At 34.1% G+C, this 16,773-nt stretch overlaps 1 protein-coding gene across 5 annotated transcripts in view; it reads left to right on the top strand.

The window, feature by feature from the left end:
• Window positions 1-16,773, top strand: part of RB1CC1 (RB1 inducible coiled-coil 1) — a 107,907-nt gene that overhangs the window by 56,372 nt on the left and 34,762 nt on the right. For all 5 annotated transcript variants that reach the window (XR_001826236.1, XM_017531775.2, XM_017531776.2 and 2 more), the window contains exons 7-15: window positions 1,070-1,499; window positions 5,760-5,930; window positions 10,502-10,686; window positions 10,941-11,127; window positions 11,218-11,299; window positions 11,568-11,629; window positions 13,448-13,551; window positions 14,280-14,406; window positions 14,491-16,391. Coding sequence is in view for 4 of the 5 variants with exons in the window: in XM_017531775.2 (XP_017387264.1) it covers window positions 1,070-1,499; window positions 5,760-5,930; window positions 10,502-10,686; window positions 10,941-11,127; window positions 11,218-11,299; window positions 11,568-11,629; window positions 13,448-13,551; window positions 14,280-14,406; window positions 14,491-16,391 (3,249 nt within the window). In the remaining variant the exon portion in view is untranslated. The remainder of the gene's footprint in view (window positions 1-1,069; window positions 1,500-5,759; window positions 5,931-10,501; window positions 10,687-10,940; window positions 11,128-11,217; window positions 11,300-11,567; window positions 11,630-13,447; window positions 13,552-14,279; window positions 14,407-14,490; window positions 16,392-16,773) is intronic.

Raw genomic sequence — 16,773 nt, 5'->3', positions numbered from 1 at the left:
TTTTTTTTTTAATTCAGGTAACCTTTTAAATTCGTGTGTATCTGTTTTGTGGTATGAATATTAGATATATTTTGGCCTTAAGTTGAAAATGAAAGAAATCTTGGGAGGAAAGAGAAGGATTCATTAAGACTAGAAAGATCTTTTTAAAGTTTAAATGAGAACCTTTTCAAGTAACTTTTCTGAAGGATTCTATTAGCTATGTCAATTTAAACTAGGGTCGTATCTTATATTGCATATGATTTTATAGAAGTTAAATCACCAAGATTTCTTATTTTCCCCATGCTTTTGACAACATAAACCTATTTTCAGGGTGTTATAAGAATTAGCCTTATCTTTATTAGGATTGTTATTTTTATCCTGTGCTTTCAATACATCAAATATATTTGATTTACATAAAGCCATAAGGTTGTATTCTAAGATACTGCTAAGGTGAATCTTTCTGTAAATTCAAATTTGTTATACCTTTAAGGTTTTATAAAAGCCTAGTATTACTTGTTTAGTATAGCTAGCTTTACTTAAGAGTGATTTTTTTTCTTTTCTTTTTTTCTTTTTTGTTTTTTGTTTTTTGTTTTGAGACAGAACCTTGCTCTGTGGCCCAGGCTGTAGTGAAGTGGCACCATCTCAGCTCACTGCAGTCTCCACCTCCCAGGTTCAATCGATTCTTGTGCCTCAGCCTTCTAAGCAGCTGGGATTGCAGGCATCTGCCACCATGCCCGGCTAATTTTTGTAAGTTTAGTAGAGACAGGGCTTCGCCATCTTGGCCAGGCTGGTCTCAAACTCCTGATCTCAAATGATTTGCCGCTCTTGACCTCCCAAAGTGCTGGCATTACAGGTGTGAGCCACCGCACCCTACCCTAGAGTGATATTTCAGTATGTTCATCATACCCTCTCTCTACTAAAGTGGACTTCTTTTAGTGAATAGCTAGCTGATAAACTAATTTATGTATGTATAATGTAATGGAGAATTGGTGAGATTTGTGTACGTAATAATACGTGTTTTCATTCAAGCATGCTAATTCTTAACTAGAGCAGTCTCATAGTTTTACTGACAGATCTTTTGTGTTTTAAGTTTAGGAACTGCAGTTTCAGTAATGGCCAAGATTCCACTGTTGGAGTGCCTAACCAGACATAGTTACAGAGAATGTTTGGGAAGAATGGATTCTTTACCTGAACATGAAGCCTCAGAAAAAGCTGAGATGAAAAGATCCACTGAACTGGTGCTCTCTCCTGATATGCCTAGAACAACTAACCAATCCTTGTTAACCTCATTTCCCAAGTCAGTGGAACATGTGTCCCCAGATACCACAGATGCTGAAAGTGGCAAAGAAATTAGGGAATCTTGTCAAAGTACTGTTCATCAGCAAGGTGAAACTTCGATAGATACTAAAGATGGTGATCTGCCCTTTTTTAATGTTTCTTTGTTAGACTGGATAAATGTTCAAGATAGACCTAATGATGTGGAATCTTTGGTCAGGAAGTGCTTTGATTCTATGAGCAGGGTAAGTTACGTTAATTTAGTATTTCTTATGTCATTTAACTACATTACATTATTTATCCTAAATATTTTATGTACTGAGAGAATGGATATTACCCTTTAGTAGAAATAAATGAGCCGTGGATTGAAACTTTTTAACATAGGTTGAATCAAATTATTTAACTCTTAACTTTATTTATGAATTGATTGTAAATTTGTGAAGATTACTTGAGATTATATAGGAAGAATTTCCAGTGCAATAACAATAATTAGGTACAGTAAACTACACAGGTCTTGATTGAGTTGTTTATGCAAGGAATAACCACCAAACAAATGAAGACATTGAAAATTTTATTACCCAGAAAGCCCCCTTGTGCCTCTTTCCAGTCACCATTTCCTTAGAGGCAAGTTCTTTCTGAGTTTTAAATATTGCATCTGTCGGAGCTGTTTAAATTCAAAACTTAGACACTGTGTTTTTAGTTTTATTTTGTAAGTATAGTGAGCTTGTATTTTGGATTAAGGTCTTCTCCAGCATACTTGAAAATAGAAGTTAGCTATAGTGTTATTATTAAGTGATCACTTTTTTCTTTTTAGAGGTTAATGCTACTTTTAATAGGGCATATCAACAACATCTGAAGTCTTTGTGATATTTTATATGGCGATTACATTACAAAAGCAAAATACAAACTTGTATTTGTTTATTCTTGTGTGTTAAAAAATCAACTAACCTGACTTTAAAATAGTGCCTATAATGTAGTACTCACTAATTGCATTATACCCATTAGATTTAAAAAATATACATTACTGGCTCTATTAGGAAGAATAGCTATTGGATGCTGGGCTTAATACCGAGGTGCTGGGATGATCTGTGCAGCAAACCACCATGGCACACATTTACCTATGTAACAAGCCAGCACATCTTGCATGTATACCCCAGAATTTAAAATAAGTGTTTGAAATCAAAAAATATATATTATTTGCTCTAAAGCAGTGAAAATCCATTTTGAAAAATTTTATTTGTATGTTTTTATTTATATGTTACAAAGTATATGATCTGTAAATGTGATATATTGCATAATAATTGGCACTTTGCCATGATGTTTTTATTAGAGCAATATTCTTCTCCTCTCAGGAATACTATACTTTTCTTGGTAACACTAGTGGTATTTCTGAAGATGAACCGAGCATGAGATTTCTCTCTGATTCGAGATGCTTTGTCCAAAACAACTAACTTACTTGATATCTGATCACAGTAGTGCTGTTTGCCAGTGAAGTAATAAAAACATGTACTAAGATTTTTTTTTTCCATAAAAGGAAATTCGGTTTAAATCTCTCATTTTTGTAGATTAATTCCACTTGTAACGGTATTTGTGTCATATATTTTCAACTGCCAAATTAAAAAGTCTTTCTCGGAAAATTAGTCAAGACATAAGTATTTTGGAAAGTAGGATTTTGAATCACAGGGTCTCAAATCTGGGCATTGCCATTCATTTATTACCTCTGGCATCCATAATAAGCCACTTAACATGGGATAACTAGTTTTATATTTTTGTGAATTAAGAGATACTTGTTTTGTAAATTATTGGTTTTTTCCCCCATTTTATCAGAAAAATTTTAGAATTGTTGCTGCATTTTTGTAGACTCACATTTTTAGATTTGAGTGTATTCTTGCTAAAATGACTCTTTTTTTTTTTTTTTTTTTTTGAGACGGAGTTTCACTCTGTTGCCCAGGCTAGAGTGCAGTGGCACAATCTAGGCTCACTGCAACTTCTGTCACCTGGGTAACTGGGATTACAGGCACCCAACACCACACCCAACAATTTTTGTGGTTTTTAGTAGAGACAGGGTTTCGCCATGTTGGCCAGGCTGGTCTTGAACTCCTGACCTCAAGTGATCTGCCTGCCTCCTCCTCCCAAAGAGCTGGAATTACAGGTGTGAGCCACTGTGCCCAGCCTTAAGATAACTCTTGAATGTTTTATTTCAGATTATACCACAAAAGGCAAACTGATTTTGTGTTTCTGACGATTCATAATTAGAAGTGTCCCACTGACTGCTAATTATTGAAAATTGGCTAAACAATTGCTAATGACATTCTGTGGTTTAAATATGTTTAATCTAAAACATTTCTTAAAAGGTTTTTATTAGCTGTGGATAAATGGAATAAAATGTTAAGTGCAGTGAGATTTTAGGAAGTCCGTTGGGAACAATGATTTAAGCCTGTAATCCCAGCACTTTGGGAGGCCACGGTGAGAGTATTGCCTGAGCCCAGAGAGTTTGAGACCAGCCTGAGTAACAAGCCGAGACCCATCTCTACAAAAAATTGTTTTAAAAATTAGCTGATTGTGGTGGCATGTGCCTGTAGTCCCAACAGTTTGAGAGGCTGAGGCTGTAGGATCGCTTGAGCCTGTAGTGAGCTGTGATCATGCCACTGCATTCCATGTTGGATAACAGAGCCAGAACCTGGCCCCCCAAAAAAAATTTTTAAAGGAAGTTATGTAAACTAGTGAATCATAAAATACTCTCCTATGTTTGTCAGTGCACTTTCACTTTCAATGAATTATTAAATTGAGAAACATTGTATTCAGGAACCTGTGTTTTTGGTTTGTTTTGTCTTTAAGTTGTTGCTATGTTAAGTTTATGTGTAATTTTAGTTTTGCCAGGTTGAACATTTGAACTAATTTTTGTCATCTTTTTCATCTTTATCATTCTAATAATTTATAACCAGGCTTTGATTTGCATAGTACTCTGGGGTAGAAATATATACACATTGGACTCAGTTAACCACAAAATTGAGAAAAGCAAGAAAATGTTTACAAATGTACAAGTTTCAGTTGAGACAACATTGTGCAAAACTAGTGCTGCCTATTCTGAAATAGTGTTTCTCTTTGATTTTTTTGGTGGTGTTAGAAATGCAGCCTCTTATTTGACTACACTGGATTCTTGTTAATAACAATAAAATAGTTCAGTTTTAATTGCTTTTGTATGTTCTCTGTGTACAAGACTGTGCATTAATCAAGTTTTTTTTGACTGTAGAGATTAGAGAAGGCAGCATGAAGGAGGTAGTATTTGACTAGGATCTTTAAATAGAGGGTAGAGATTGTCTTAAACAGTTAGTATAAGAAATGTGAACAAAGATCAGAGGTAGAAAAACGCAGTTTATCTTGAAAAATGATAGACATTTCAGCTTGAGAAGATGAGAGGCCTGAAAGATTTTCTCTGATACCAGATCAATGAAGCCTTTATTGTATTCTTCATTTGTTGGATATTATTTGTAGGCAGAAGAAAGTTTTGTGGGGAGTTTTATTAGGAACAAGCATAGGAAGTCAGCAATAGAAGGTGTCATGGTTGAAACCGACATATATATATTAATAAACAGTCATAAACAGTTTGAGAATTTGTGAGACTGATTGGTGATTGAAGTAGGCTTGGGACTTATCTCCAGAAAAATTATATTTAATGCTGACATCATATTGAGAACAGTAAAAATGGACTAAGGGCAAAGTCCTTCTGAATCATCTATTTTAAGAAAATTAGACAGAGAAAAGGGAGCCAGAAGAGGATGCTATGGAGGAACCAGTAGAAGTAACTTCCCAGAGCCTGTAGGGTTGGGAAAAGATTATCTGCCATGGTAACTATTAAAGAGCCTCAAGTGAAGCAAGGTTATGGGTAGTTTTAGGCTGAACTGTTTTTATGCAAAATACAGACAGAAAGGCAGCCAAGTAAAATATTTAAGGGACCGGGAGCATTATTGGAAAATTTTATGAATTCCGTGAGTTTCAGCAAATGTGTAGAATTAAAGCCAGGAGCAGGAGAGATGGAAGAGTGAGAAAGCATAATTGAGCAAGCAGATTCACTGAAAAGAGACTGAGACTAAAAAACTTTTTATTGTCTGTTTCCTGAAGGGAGATAAGTTTGCCAAAGAAGTTTATATGTTTTAAAGAGTAGTTGTATTGATAAGAGAATTAATGATATTAAGCTTACCTTGAGAATACCTTTTTCTGAAAGATATTGAGAAGTGATTTAATTGTAGCACTGATTGAAATGTGTGCTTCCTGAAACTGTATTCCTAATTACGTATTCTAGTGTAAATTCAGTATTGTCTAGGATGATAATTATCCTGTTATTGACCTTCTTATGAAAGTATAACTTAAGAGTTCCCATGCTTTTCCTATTCTATATCTTTTATCACTTGCTTTCTCTCTAAAACTGTATGTCATAATTGCATGAAAGATATTTTAAACTATTTGCTGAAAATTGTATTTATATGTGATTCCCTGTCATTTAGCTTGATCCAAGGATTATTCGACCGTTTATAGCAGAATGCCGTCAGACCATTGCCAAACTTGATAATCAGAATATGAAAGCCATTAAAGGACTTGAAGATCGGCTCTATGCCCTGGACCAGATGATTGCTAGCTGCAGCCGACTGGTGAATGAACAGAAAGAGCTCGCTCAGGTACCTATTTTAGACTTTTCTCAGGTAAAGGAATTTGTGTTTTTTCTGTACACACATTTCATGTGCAATATCAATTTGGTGTGCACCGTCTCTTCACTTTATCCTTGAATATTGTTAATGTGTTAATATTGTTTACATGTAATAAAGCAGAAAGGCATGTTGTTGTTAGTTTGATAAAGTGAGTGCAGGCTCCTATAGATAAACCATGAAACTGCTATTTGAAGCTGGGGGGAGAAATCAACATTTTTTGATACATTAGAAACATATGATCATATCATTTATTGTGCTAAAGATTTCAGTGCTTTCTACTACCCTCCCAATAGGAAAAAGAGTGAAATTTTTTAAGAATAGAAAGAAAATGTGAAATCTTGAAGAAGTTACTAATACTTTTAATAGTAATACCTAGGTTTTAGGTGTGATTTAATGCCGTGTTCCTAGAACTGTTTAAAAAGCAGATATTAAACCAAGGGAAGGTGATAGAATGGCTAAGTAAGCGTGGTAAACTTGAATGTTTCTCAGCAAACCAGTGCCTCTCTTTAATTCATGATTGCTTGTCCTCCACCCACCATGGCAAGCATTGTGGCAAAACCACCCGTAACTGAACAGTTGAATGTCATAATCAGTTCTGACACCCGGTTTTCTAGTTTAATTTTCCTCTGCCAATATTTTTTCTCTAATTGTGTTCTTTCATTGGAACATATGAATAATTGCATACCCCATATTAAGTTTTTTCCCCTTTTTTTTTGTTTAAGGTAAAACACAAAACATGATGTTATAGTCGAGGATGATATAAATTAGAATGCCCTTCAGTATTTCCTTTTGGTGATAAGTTCAATTTTGTCTTTTGAAAATCTCTTTAAATCACTTGATTTCTGGAGGATATTTTTACTTGGTTCTTACAAAATTCTAGGTCGTTAGCATTTTACTTGTGGTCTTTTCTTTGCATTTTGTTTGGTTTTTAGCGATTTTAGTATAAGGTGCCAAGACATGGCATTCTTGGTATTTATCCTACTTCAGGCTTGTAGTGCTTCTTCAATCTGTGGCTTAATGACTTACACTATTTGGGAAAATTCTGAGTCAATTTCTCTTCAGATCTTCCTTTTTACTCACTTGCTTTTTCTTTTCCAGTTACATGTGCTATACTTTTCACCATATCCGTTTCATTTACACTTGTTTCCTGTATTTTTCATCTTTTTATCTGTGCTTCATTTTAGATATTTACTTTTAACCTACATTTTAACTATTTCTCTTTTTTATTGACTAGCTGTAGCTAACCATATGCTCACTTCTTATTTTTGTTCATTTTTCAGCTCTACAATTTCAGTTTGGTTCTTTTGTTGATATAGTTTCAAATTTTCTACCCAAATATTTAGTCTTAGCCATTCATCATCTCTTTGAACACGTTAGCACATAGCAATTTAAAAATCTTTATCTGTTCATTCTATTGCCTGTGTGTCTGTTTATATTTGGTGATGTTTTTTATAATTCTCACTCTAGTGGTCTTGCCTTTTCATGTACCTGATTTTTTTTTTTTAATATATAAAAAGAAATATTATGAGGCCCAGGATAACGTTTTCTTCTACGGAGAATTTATGTTTGGTTTTGGTATGTGCTTCGGGCAGTTACGATCTTAAATTAATTTAGTTCACTTTCAGAGATTTGGATGATTGGGAGTTGGTATTCTAGTTCTTGGGATGGCCATTCTACTTTCAGTTTACTCTTAATCATAGAATATAGCTTTTAGCGATCTGAAAACAAGCAACGTCTGTTCCATTGTACCTTCCTTTGGTTGGCTCTGGTCTTCAGTTTTTAATTTTCTAGCCCTTCAGGGAACTGAGGACTGCTGACTATTTATTTTTAACTTTGGACTCCTCTTTAACAATCGGCAGAATTTCTTAGGGCAAAGCATTCCTAATCACCTAACCCTCTCTCTTGGTTTCCTTATCCTCTTGGATCCTAGCCCTCTAACTGTACCTGGCTTCCTCACTGTCTTCCTAGATCTCCCACCCCTAAAGCCACAGGGAGCTTCGTTGACCTTGCTAGATACTATTACTAGAGACAGAACTCTGCATTCCTGATTTGCTTCTTCTGCAGTGTTGTTTTTTAACTTCCATAGAATGAGTCAAACAAAATGTATTTATCCGTACTTATTTTTATGATTAGTTTCAGTTTTTCCATGTTAGAAATATTGATTGAATATCCCAATACACCCATTTTTACATGTATTAGTTCTAGTATTTCTTTTGGCACAATCTCCATTAATGAGATTGTTGAATTAAGGTGTTTGTTCATTTTAAATATTAATTAGTAATGTTTTAAGCCCTGCCATGAAGGCAAAATCAGTCAATACTTCCAGTGAGTAAGGAGAAGAGTAATTTCTCTGTTATCAGTGTGTGTATGTACTTTGCCATGTATGTACTCTGAATTGCCATTTGCCACATTTTCATGTTTTTATTAGAATTGATCATATATTGTCTGGATAATTCTTTGTCTATTATAGATCATACAGATATTGTCTCTCTAATTATAATTTATACAGATTATAAAACAAAATCTTTAAATTTTGATGCAGTCAAATTCATTTGTCTTTTTTAATATTTAATTTTATGAACCCATCAATCTATAAAATCCTCTAGATTTTTTTGTAGCTATTTCACAGATCGAATAAACCAGGACTTTCAATACTCTTATCTGAGACCTTCCATGTTTCTCTCTCTACTTTTTCTTTGCTCCCCTTAATCTTTTGATATTTAAAAATATTGCTGTTATTCCTCCTGCTTTATATTACCTGAAATCTTCTGCAGTCAGGCAGATAAATTGGATGATTTTATATTTGATAGTAATATGAAAAGATACTTATTGCTGATATTGTCCTCAGGTCTACTTGGGTTCAGCAAATGGAGTTTTGTCATACAAGGAAAAGTCTTTTTCTGGGAATATGGTTGTGGTGATAATATTAGTTATTTTCTCAAAATGGAAGAATGCATTATTTGTGTATTTGAACTTTTGTTGTTTGCTTTCTAAATCTGACTATTTCACCTCCCTGAATCCAAACTGAAGTAAAATTCAGTGAAAGTTTCTTAAGCTGTCCCCATGGAAATTATAAAATTAATTTTTGTTGTCTTGTGCTCATAGAGCAGCCTGTTTCAACATCTTCATTCACCCTAATTTAATTGTAGCATTTTGCTGTTGTGTTAAACTATGGTAGCTCATGGAATATAACTCTTAGAACACCACATGAATATTAGAGATAATATTCTTATTTTTAGAAAATATCTTTTCTTTGATTTTGACACCTGAGTGGTATACTCTTTTTAAACATTTGAAGGGAATTAAATATTTAAGTTCTCCAATGGATATTTTTTGATATTCCTAAGTACTCCTAATGACTGTGTTTAGAAGTCATCTACATTGCCTGGTTGTATGTTGGGAGAACAATTGTAAGACAGAAATGTAGGCCCCAAGGTAGACAGTTTTCAACTGAGTGTGTCGGAGTAAATCTGAATGTGAGAGAATTCAGTTTAATAAGATTATTTTCAATGAGCTCATGAAAGAAAATGGATACCCAGTTGAAGTTAGGTGGTATATGGTCAGTGGGACAATTTTTCACACCTGTATGTCATGTTGGCTACCAGGGGATGTAAAGTTGAGGTTTTAGCAGCAACTTCATTTCCTCAGCCAATCTTTTCTAATCTTGAAGTCTTGATCCCATCAGGTTTATTTTCTCTTAGTATGCTGTACTTATACTGTATGGTAATTATAATTAAATGACTGCATGCTTTCTAATACAGTCTCTTCTCAGAATATAAGTTCCAAGGAGCCAGGACACTAGTGTGTCTTCTATTACTCTCTCCACAAGGCCTTACCACACATTCCTGATAAATACATAGTAGGAACACATCAGTACTTAATAAAATGAGAATCTGGATTTGTGTTTCTTTAAATTTGAGAAATGTTACAATTCTGTTTAGTCTCTGACTGGAATTTTTTATATTTTGTTATTTACAGGTGTCTCATCAGTTACTTTTTGCTGCTAATGGTATTTCCCTGTTGCAGATAGTTTATCAGTACTTCCTTCAGAATGTGATTGGTGAAAAGTAGATACATTCAGATTAGCCAGTTTTAGGAGTTGATTTTGCATCTTGCTAAACACATTTACAGCACAATATAATACATTCTAGCTACATTGAAATTAAAACTTAAAAACCACTCCCAATTAAAAGGGAAGAGAAATCATGGAAAGAGATTTATTATTTATTGTCTGTACATCTCATAAGATAGAGACCATTTCTAATGGCTTTCTAGAGGTAATTTCTTGAAACCACATTTATGAGGATTGTTGTAGGCTCTTCTACATGGTTTTGGCAGAAAAACTTCACTCACCGGACCTATGAAGCTGTGTAACACTGAAGCCGTTTATGCATTTACTACATTCAGAAAAACAGAGGATTAAAAAACATTGTTTGAAAGCAGAGCAGTTTGTGTTTAACATAAAGATTTTTCACTTAACCGAATGTCCATACCTTTCATGAAACAAAATTAACGTCCTTTGAAATATTCTTTTCTCAAAGGGATTTTTAGCTAATCAGATGAGAGCTGAAAACTTAAAGGATGCATCCGTATTACCTGATTTATGCCTGAGTCATGCAAATCAGTTGATGATTATGTTGCAAAATCATAGAAAACTGTTAGATATTAAGCAGAAGTGTACCACTGCCAAACAAGAACTAGCAAATAACCTACATGTCAGACTGAAGTAAGTGATTCTTTTATATCTCTTTTATGATTCTTTTATATCTGTTTTAAGGTGTATACAGTTGATGTTTATATTTCTTTCTCCCAAATGATGGGGTGATTTTTCCCTTAACCATTTTACTAAAATGCCTTATTGATCAACTTTGGAATTTCTATTTTTGTAGAGCTTATGTATCTTGATATCTTTGGCTTAACTAAGGAATTCTTTTAGACAAACTTTTGTGAATGTTGAAAATAATGGATTTTATTCTATAGATGGTGTTGCTTTGTAATGCTTCATGCCGATCAAGATGGAGAGAAGTTACAAGCTTTGCTCCGCCTCGTAATAGAGCTGTTAGAAAGAGTAAAAATTGTCGAAGCTCTTAGTACAGTTCCTCAGATGTACTGCTTAGCTGTTGTTGAGGTTGTAAGAAGAAAAATGTTCATAAAACACTACAGGGAGGTATGCAAGTTGAATTCTGTTTTAATTATATGTGAACTTGAACGAATTTATGTGTGTTTTTGTTATTTAACATAAGCTCTCCTCTTCTAGTGGGCTGGTGCTTTAGTCAAAGATGGAAAGAGATTATATGAAGCAGAAAAATCAAAAAGGGAATCCTTTGGGAAATTATTTAGTAAGTGTTCATTAATAATTTTAATTACTTTTATAAAGAAAAAATTTTGTATAAGCTTGAAATTTCTGTAGCATACTGCATGAATATGCTGTTAATTACCATCGATATCTAGAGAAATATTCCTTTTTAAGTCTATAGAATTGAATCCATTGTTAAATTTTAAACTTGAATTATTGTCAACTTTTAATTTACTTTTTCAAAAAGCAGACATAATTTTTTGCCCTAAATAAAGCTCTAAAATAACCATATTGTTAATTTCTTTATACAGGGAAGTCTTTTTTAAGAAATCGTCTGTTTAGGGGACTGGACTCCTGGCCCCCTTCCTTTTGTGTATGTATTTATTTCCTAACCATGACTAAATTCCGTATGTTTTAAAACCTTTTTTCCAGAATTAGAGGCATTTATCAGAAACTTGCAGAAATTGTTGTGGTTTAAAAAAAGTCAAAAGTGTTTTTTGCTTTAAAAGCCAGTTAGCATAAAGCTTTAAGATTCATATTTGCATTTGTAATTTTTGATAAACAATCGTCATAACACAGGAAGACACTTTATACTGCACTGTTAGGATTGCTGGAAATAGATTCACTTGGTGTTTTTGTTTTGTTGTCCCTTTCTTTTTTTCTTTCCACCCTTCCTTCCTCCTTCCTCCGCTTTTCCGCCTCCTCCTCCTCCTCCGCTCTTCTACCTCCTTCTCCTCCTCCCCCTCCTGTATTTCTTTTCACACCACCCCCTATTATATTTTGACGAATCAAGAATAATGATGCCTCAGTCTTCACTGAAGTTAGACATTAGTTTGGTATACTGTATTTCTAAACCATTATTATCTGGGGTCATTAATTTTATTACATGAGAAGAAACATTTTCATGATCAAAGCAATAAGGGGGGTTTTACCCCCATCAGATGTACTGCTTAGCTGTGTTGTTGTTGTTGTTGTTGTTGATGTTGTTGTTATCGTTTTGGAGACAGAGTCTTGCTCTGTTGTCCAGTCTGGAGTGCAGTGGCATGATCTCATCTCACTGAAACCTCTGCCTCCCGGGTTCAAGCTATTCTTATGCCTCACCCTCTCAAATAGCTAGAACTACAGATGCCCACCACCACACCCAGCTAAGTTTTTGTATTTTTAGTAAAGATGGCTTTACCATGTTGGCCAGCTGGTCTCAAACTCCTGGCCCCAAGTGATCTGCCTCCCTTGGCCTTCCAATGTGTTGGGGTTACAGGCATGAGCCACCATGCCCAGCTGTGCTTAGATGTTAAACATGTTTCTGTATTGCAAGATATCTTAGTGTTTTAAATGTATGCATTTTTTAATATCTGAGAATTGCTGACATATTAGCGATTCCCATACTTATTTATCCAAAAACTCTTTTTGTATGAAGAGCATCTTGACATCTCCAGATCTGCTTGAGTAATGTTTTAAAACAATTGAAGTTTGTTTTTTTTTTTAATGCAATTCTTGGCAATTTTATAAATAACAAATTGGTAGGGTTTACCAGTTAATATTTTTTACAGAGGCTAAAATTGATCAAAACTTTGTCTTCTGGGAAATGTAATGATGGAAAGGTCAAGGGAACAGCAAATAAGAAACTATTATATTGAAAAAAAAATAAGTACGTGTGTATTTTAATATATTAGTGGCTTTAACATGGTATGTATATAAATATGTAAACAATACATTTATGTAATATATATATACTTGTATATATATTTACCATGTTAAAGCTACGAATGTATTTACCCATGGTAAAGCATGCTAAGGGGTAGTAATAGGAATGAATAGATGTAAGGCTTGAGAGGTCTTCATGATTACACTGTAGGTAAAGAAAAAATTTTGGAATTGCCTCTGCACTAGTGAAACATGGTTTTATTTAAGGTTGAGAGGAATACTGTAATTCCCATAAAATGATGCTAAAAGCAGAGAAGGGGAGGGACAAGCACATCAGTTGATCACCAGCAGTTCATGTCCCAGTTTACTAATGGCTCAGAAAAATAATATGCCATATCTTTATTGAATGGTCTTTTTTTGTTTCTTAATCATCTGAAGCATTTTAGTTTGGTATAATAAATTTAATTATAGTAAGAAATTATATAAATTTGTCATCTATATTTTTTGGTTGAAAAAAAATTTTTAATTTGTTTATTTTTTGGTGCAGACTCAGAAGCCTCGAAAGTTCGACTGTGAACTTCCAGATATCTCATTAAAAGATTTACAGTTTCTGCAATCATTTTGTCCATCAGAAGTTCAGCCATTCCTCAGGTAAATGTCATTAGTATTTTTAACTAATTTATAACCTTAAAGTGTTTTTATTATTCTCGAGTTGTGCCAGGTAGTACGAGTAATCTTTAGAGATGCCCAGATAAGAAATATTTTTAAGATAGACTGGCTTTCCTATGACTGCTTTGAGAAATTTCTGGGAACATAAAATGATCGAAAATGAAGATAAAGGAAGGTATATCTTACATGTAATTTATTTCTTTCTGTAGCTACTCTTTGTTTGCATGCTCTTGGGAAATTTCTAGTTTTGTTGTTGTTGTTGAGACAGAGTCTTACTCTGTCGCCCAGGCTGGAATGCAGTGGCGCGATATGGGCTCACTGCAACCTCTGTCTCCCGGGTTCAAGCAGTTCTCCTCCCGCAGCCTCCCAAGTAGCTGGGATTATAGGCACCCACCACACCAGCTGGCTAATTTTAGTATTTTTAGTAGAGATGGGGTTTCACCATGTTGGCCATGCTGGTCTCAAACTCCTAACCTCATGATTCAACCTCCTCTACCTCCCAAAGTGCTGGGATTACAGATGTTTGCCATCACACCTGGCCCTAACTTTTTACTTTACTGATTATGACACAGACTTCTTAAAATACTTCTGGTATTAATTAAAAAGTAATGGTACGGTTCTTGTTATTTTTAACATATCAAAATATTTGATAGCAGTTATCCATTTCCTTTAAGAAATCAAAAGTCTAATTTCATTGTATTCTGTTTCAGGGTTCCCTTACTTTGTGACTTTGAACCTCTACACCAGCATGTACTTGCTCTACATAATTTGGTAAAAGCAGCACAAAGTTTGGATGAAATGTCACAGACCATTACAGATCTACTGAGTGAACAAAAGGCAAATTCAGTTCTTTCAGTTTCTTTATTAGTCTAAAATATTTGTGTTGCCGCAGCTCTTTAAGCCTTTCTTTCTGTTTTCCAGGCATCCGTGAGTCAGACATCCCCACAGTCTGCTTCTTCACCAAGGATAGAAAGTACGACAGGAATTACAACTACTACCTCACCGAGAACTCCTCCACCACTGACTGTTCAGGATCCCTTATGTCCTGCAGTTTGTCCCTTAGAAGAATTATCTCCAGATAGCATTGATGCACATACATTTGATTTTGAAACTATTCCCCATCCAAACATAGAACAAACTATTCACCAAGTTTCTTTAGACTTGGATTCATTAGCAGAAAGTCCTGAATCAGATTTTATGTCTGCTGTGAATGAGTTTGTAATAGAAGAAAATTTGTCATCTCCTAATCCTATAAGTGATCCGCAAAGCCCAGAAATGATGGTGGAATCACTTTATTCATCAGTTATCAATGCTATAGACAGTAGACGTATGCAGGATACAAATGTATGTGGTAAAGAGGATTTTGGAGATCATGCTTCTCTGAATGTCCAATTGGAAAGATGTAGAGTTGTTGCCCAAGACTCTCACTTCAGTATACAAACCATTAAGGAAGACCTTTGCCACTTTAGAACATTTGTGCAAAAAGAACAGTGTGACTTCTCAAATTCGTTAAAATGTACAGCAGTAGAAATAAGAAACATTATTGAAAAACTAAAATGTTCTCTGGAAATAACACTAAAAGAAAAACATCAAAAAGAACTACAGTCTTTAAAAAATGAATATGAAGGTAAACTTGGTGCACTAATAAAGGAAACTGAAGAGAATGAAAGCAAAATTAAAAAATTAAAGGGAGACTTAGTATGCCTTGAGGAGGTTTTACAAAATAAGGATAATGAATTTGCTTTGGTTAAACATGAAAAAGAAGCTGTAATCTGCCTGCAGAATGAAAAGGATCAGAAGTTGTTAGAGATGGAAAATATAATGCACTCTCAAAATTGTGAAATTAAAGAACTGAAGCAGTCACGAGAAATAGTGTTAGAAGACTTAAAAAAGCTCCATGTTGAAAATGATGAGAAATTACAATTACTGAGGGCAGAACTTCAGTCCTTAGAGCAAAGTCATCTAAAGGAATTAGAGGACACACTTCAGGTTAGGCACATCCAAGAGTTTGAGAAGGCTATGACAGACCACAGAGTTTCTCTGGAGGAATTAAAAAAGGAAAACCAACAAATAATTAATCAGATACAAGAATCTCATGCTACAGTTATCCAGGAAAAAGAACAACAGCTACAGGAATTAAAACTCAAGGTTTCTGATTTGTCAGACATGAGATGCAAGTTAGAGGTTGAACTTGCATTGAAAGAAGCAGAAACTGATGAAATAAAAATTTTACTGGAAGAAAGCAGAGCCCAGCAGAAGGAGACCTTGAAATCTCTTCTTGAACAAGAGACAGAAAATTTGAGAACAGAAATTAGTAAACTCAACCAAAAGATTCAGGATAATAATGAAAATTATCAGGTGGGCTTAGCAGAGCTAAGAACTTTAATGACAATTGAAAAAGATCAGTGTATTTCAGAGTTGATTAGTAGACATGAAGAAGAATCAAATATACTTAGAGCTGAATTAAACAAAGTAACATCTTTGCATCACCAAGCATTTGAAATAGAAAAAAACCTAAAAGAACAAATAATTGAACTACAGAGTAAATTAGATTCAGAATTGAGTGCCCTTGAAAAACAAAAAGATGAAAAAATCTCCCAACAAGAAGAGAAATATGAAGCTATTATCCAGAACCTGGAAAAAGACAAACAAAAGTTGGTCATGAGCCAGGAACAAGACAGAGAACAGTTAATTCAGAAGCTGAATTGTGAAAAAGATGAAGCTATTCAGATTGCCCTTAAAGAGTTTAAATTGGAGAGAGAAGTTGTTGAGAAAGAGTTATTAGAAAAAGTTAGACATCTTGAGAATCAAATAGCTAAAAGGTAAGAATTAAGTTTAGTCTGTAATTATAAAATTAAAATATCAGTGGTTTAAACTTTTGTGTGTGTGCATGCACGTGTGTGTGTGTAGTCATACTACATTGATTTACTAATTTACCTTGGGTAAATGTAGCAACTAGGGTATTTTCATGAAGTAAAAACATACCTTTTAGTCAGTGTTTCTTGCAAATAGAAATAACAGACTAAATCCATGAGTGGCTTTTTAAAAATGAATCAGCAGTTTGGATTTTCAGAGAAATGTTTTGTTGAAAGTTTGAAATGTTTTAAAGAGCTCTTTGCTTTCCCTTTTTAATTCATAAGTTCTCTCGATTTATTTGCAGTTTTTTCCTTGATTTTTTTGCAGAATTTACTAAATTCTTTCATA

This window comes from Cebus imitator, unplaced genomic scaffold (genome assembly GCF_001604975.1).
Source record: "Cebus imitator isolate Cc_AM_T3 unplaced genomic scaffold, Cebus_imitator-1.0 Scaffold73, whole genome shotgun sequence".
Classification (NCBI taxonomy): Eukaryota; Metazoa; Chordata; class Mammalia; order Primates; family Cebidae; genus Cebus; species Cebus imitator.
The sequence above is the reverse complement of the archived record's forward strand: the minus strand, read 5'-3'. Positions and strand labels throughout refer to the sequence as shown.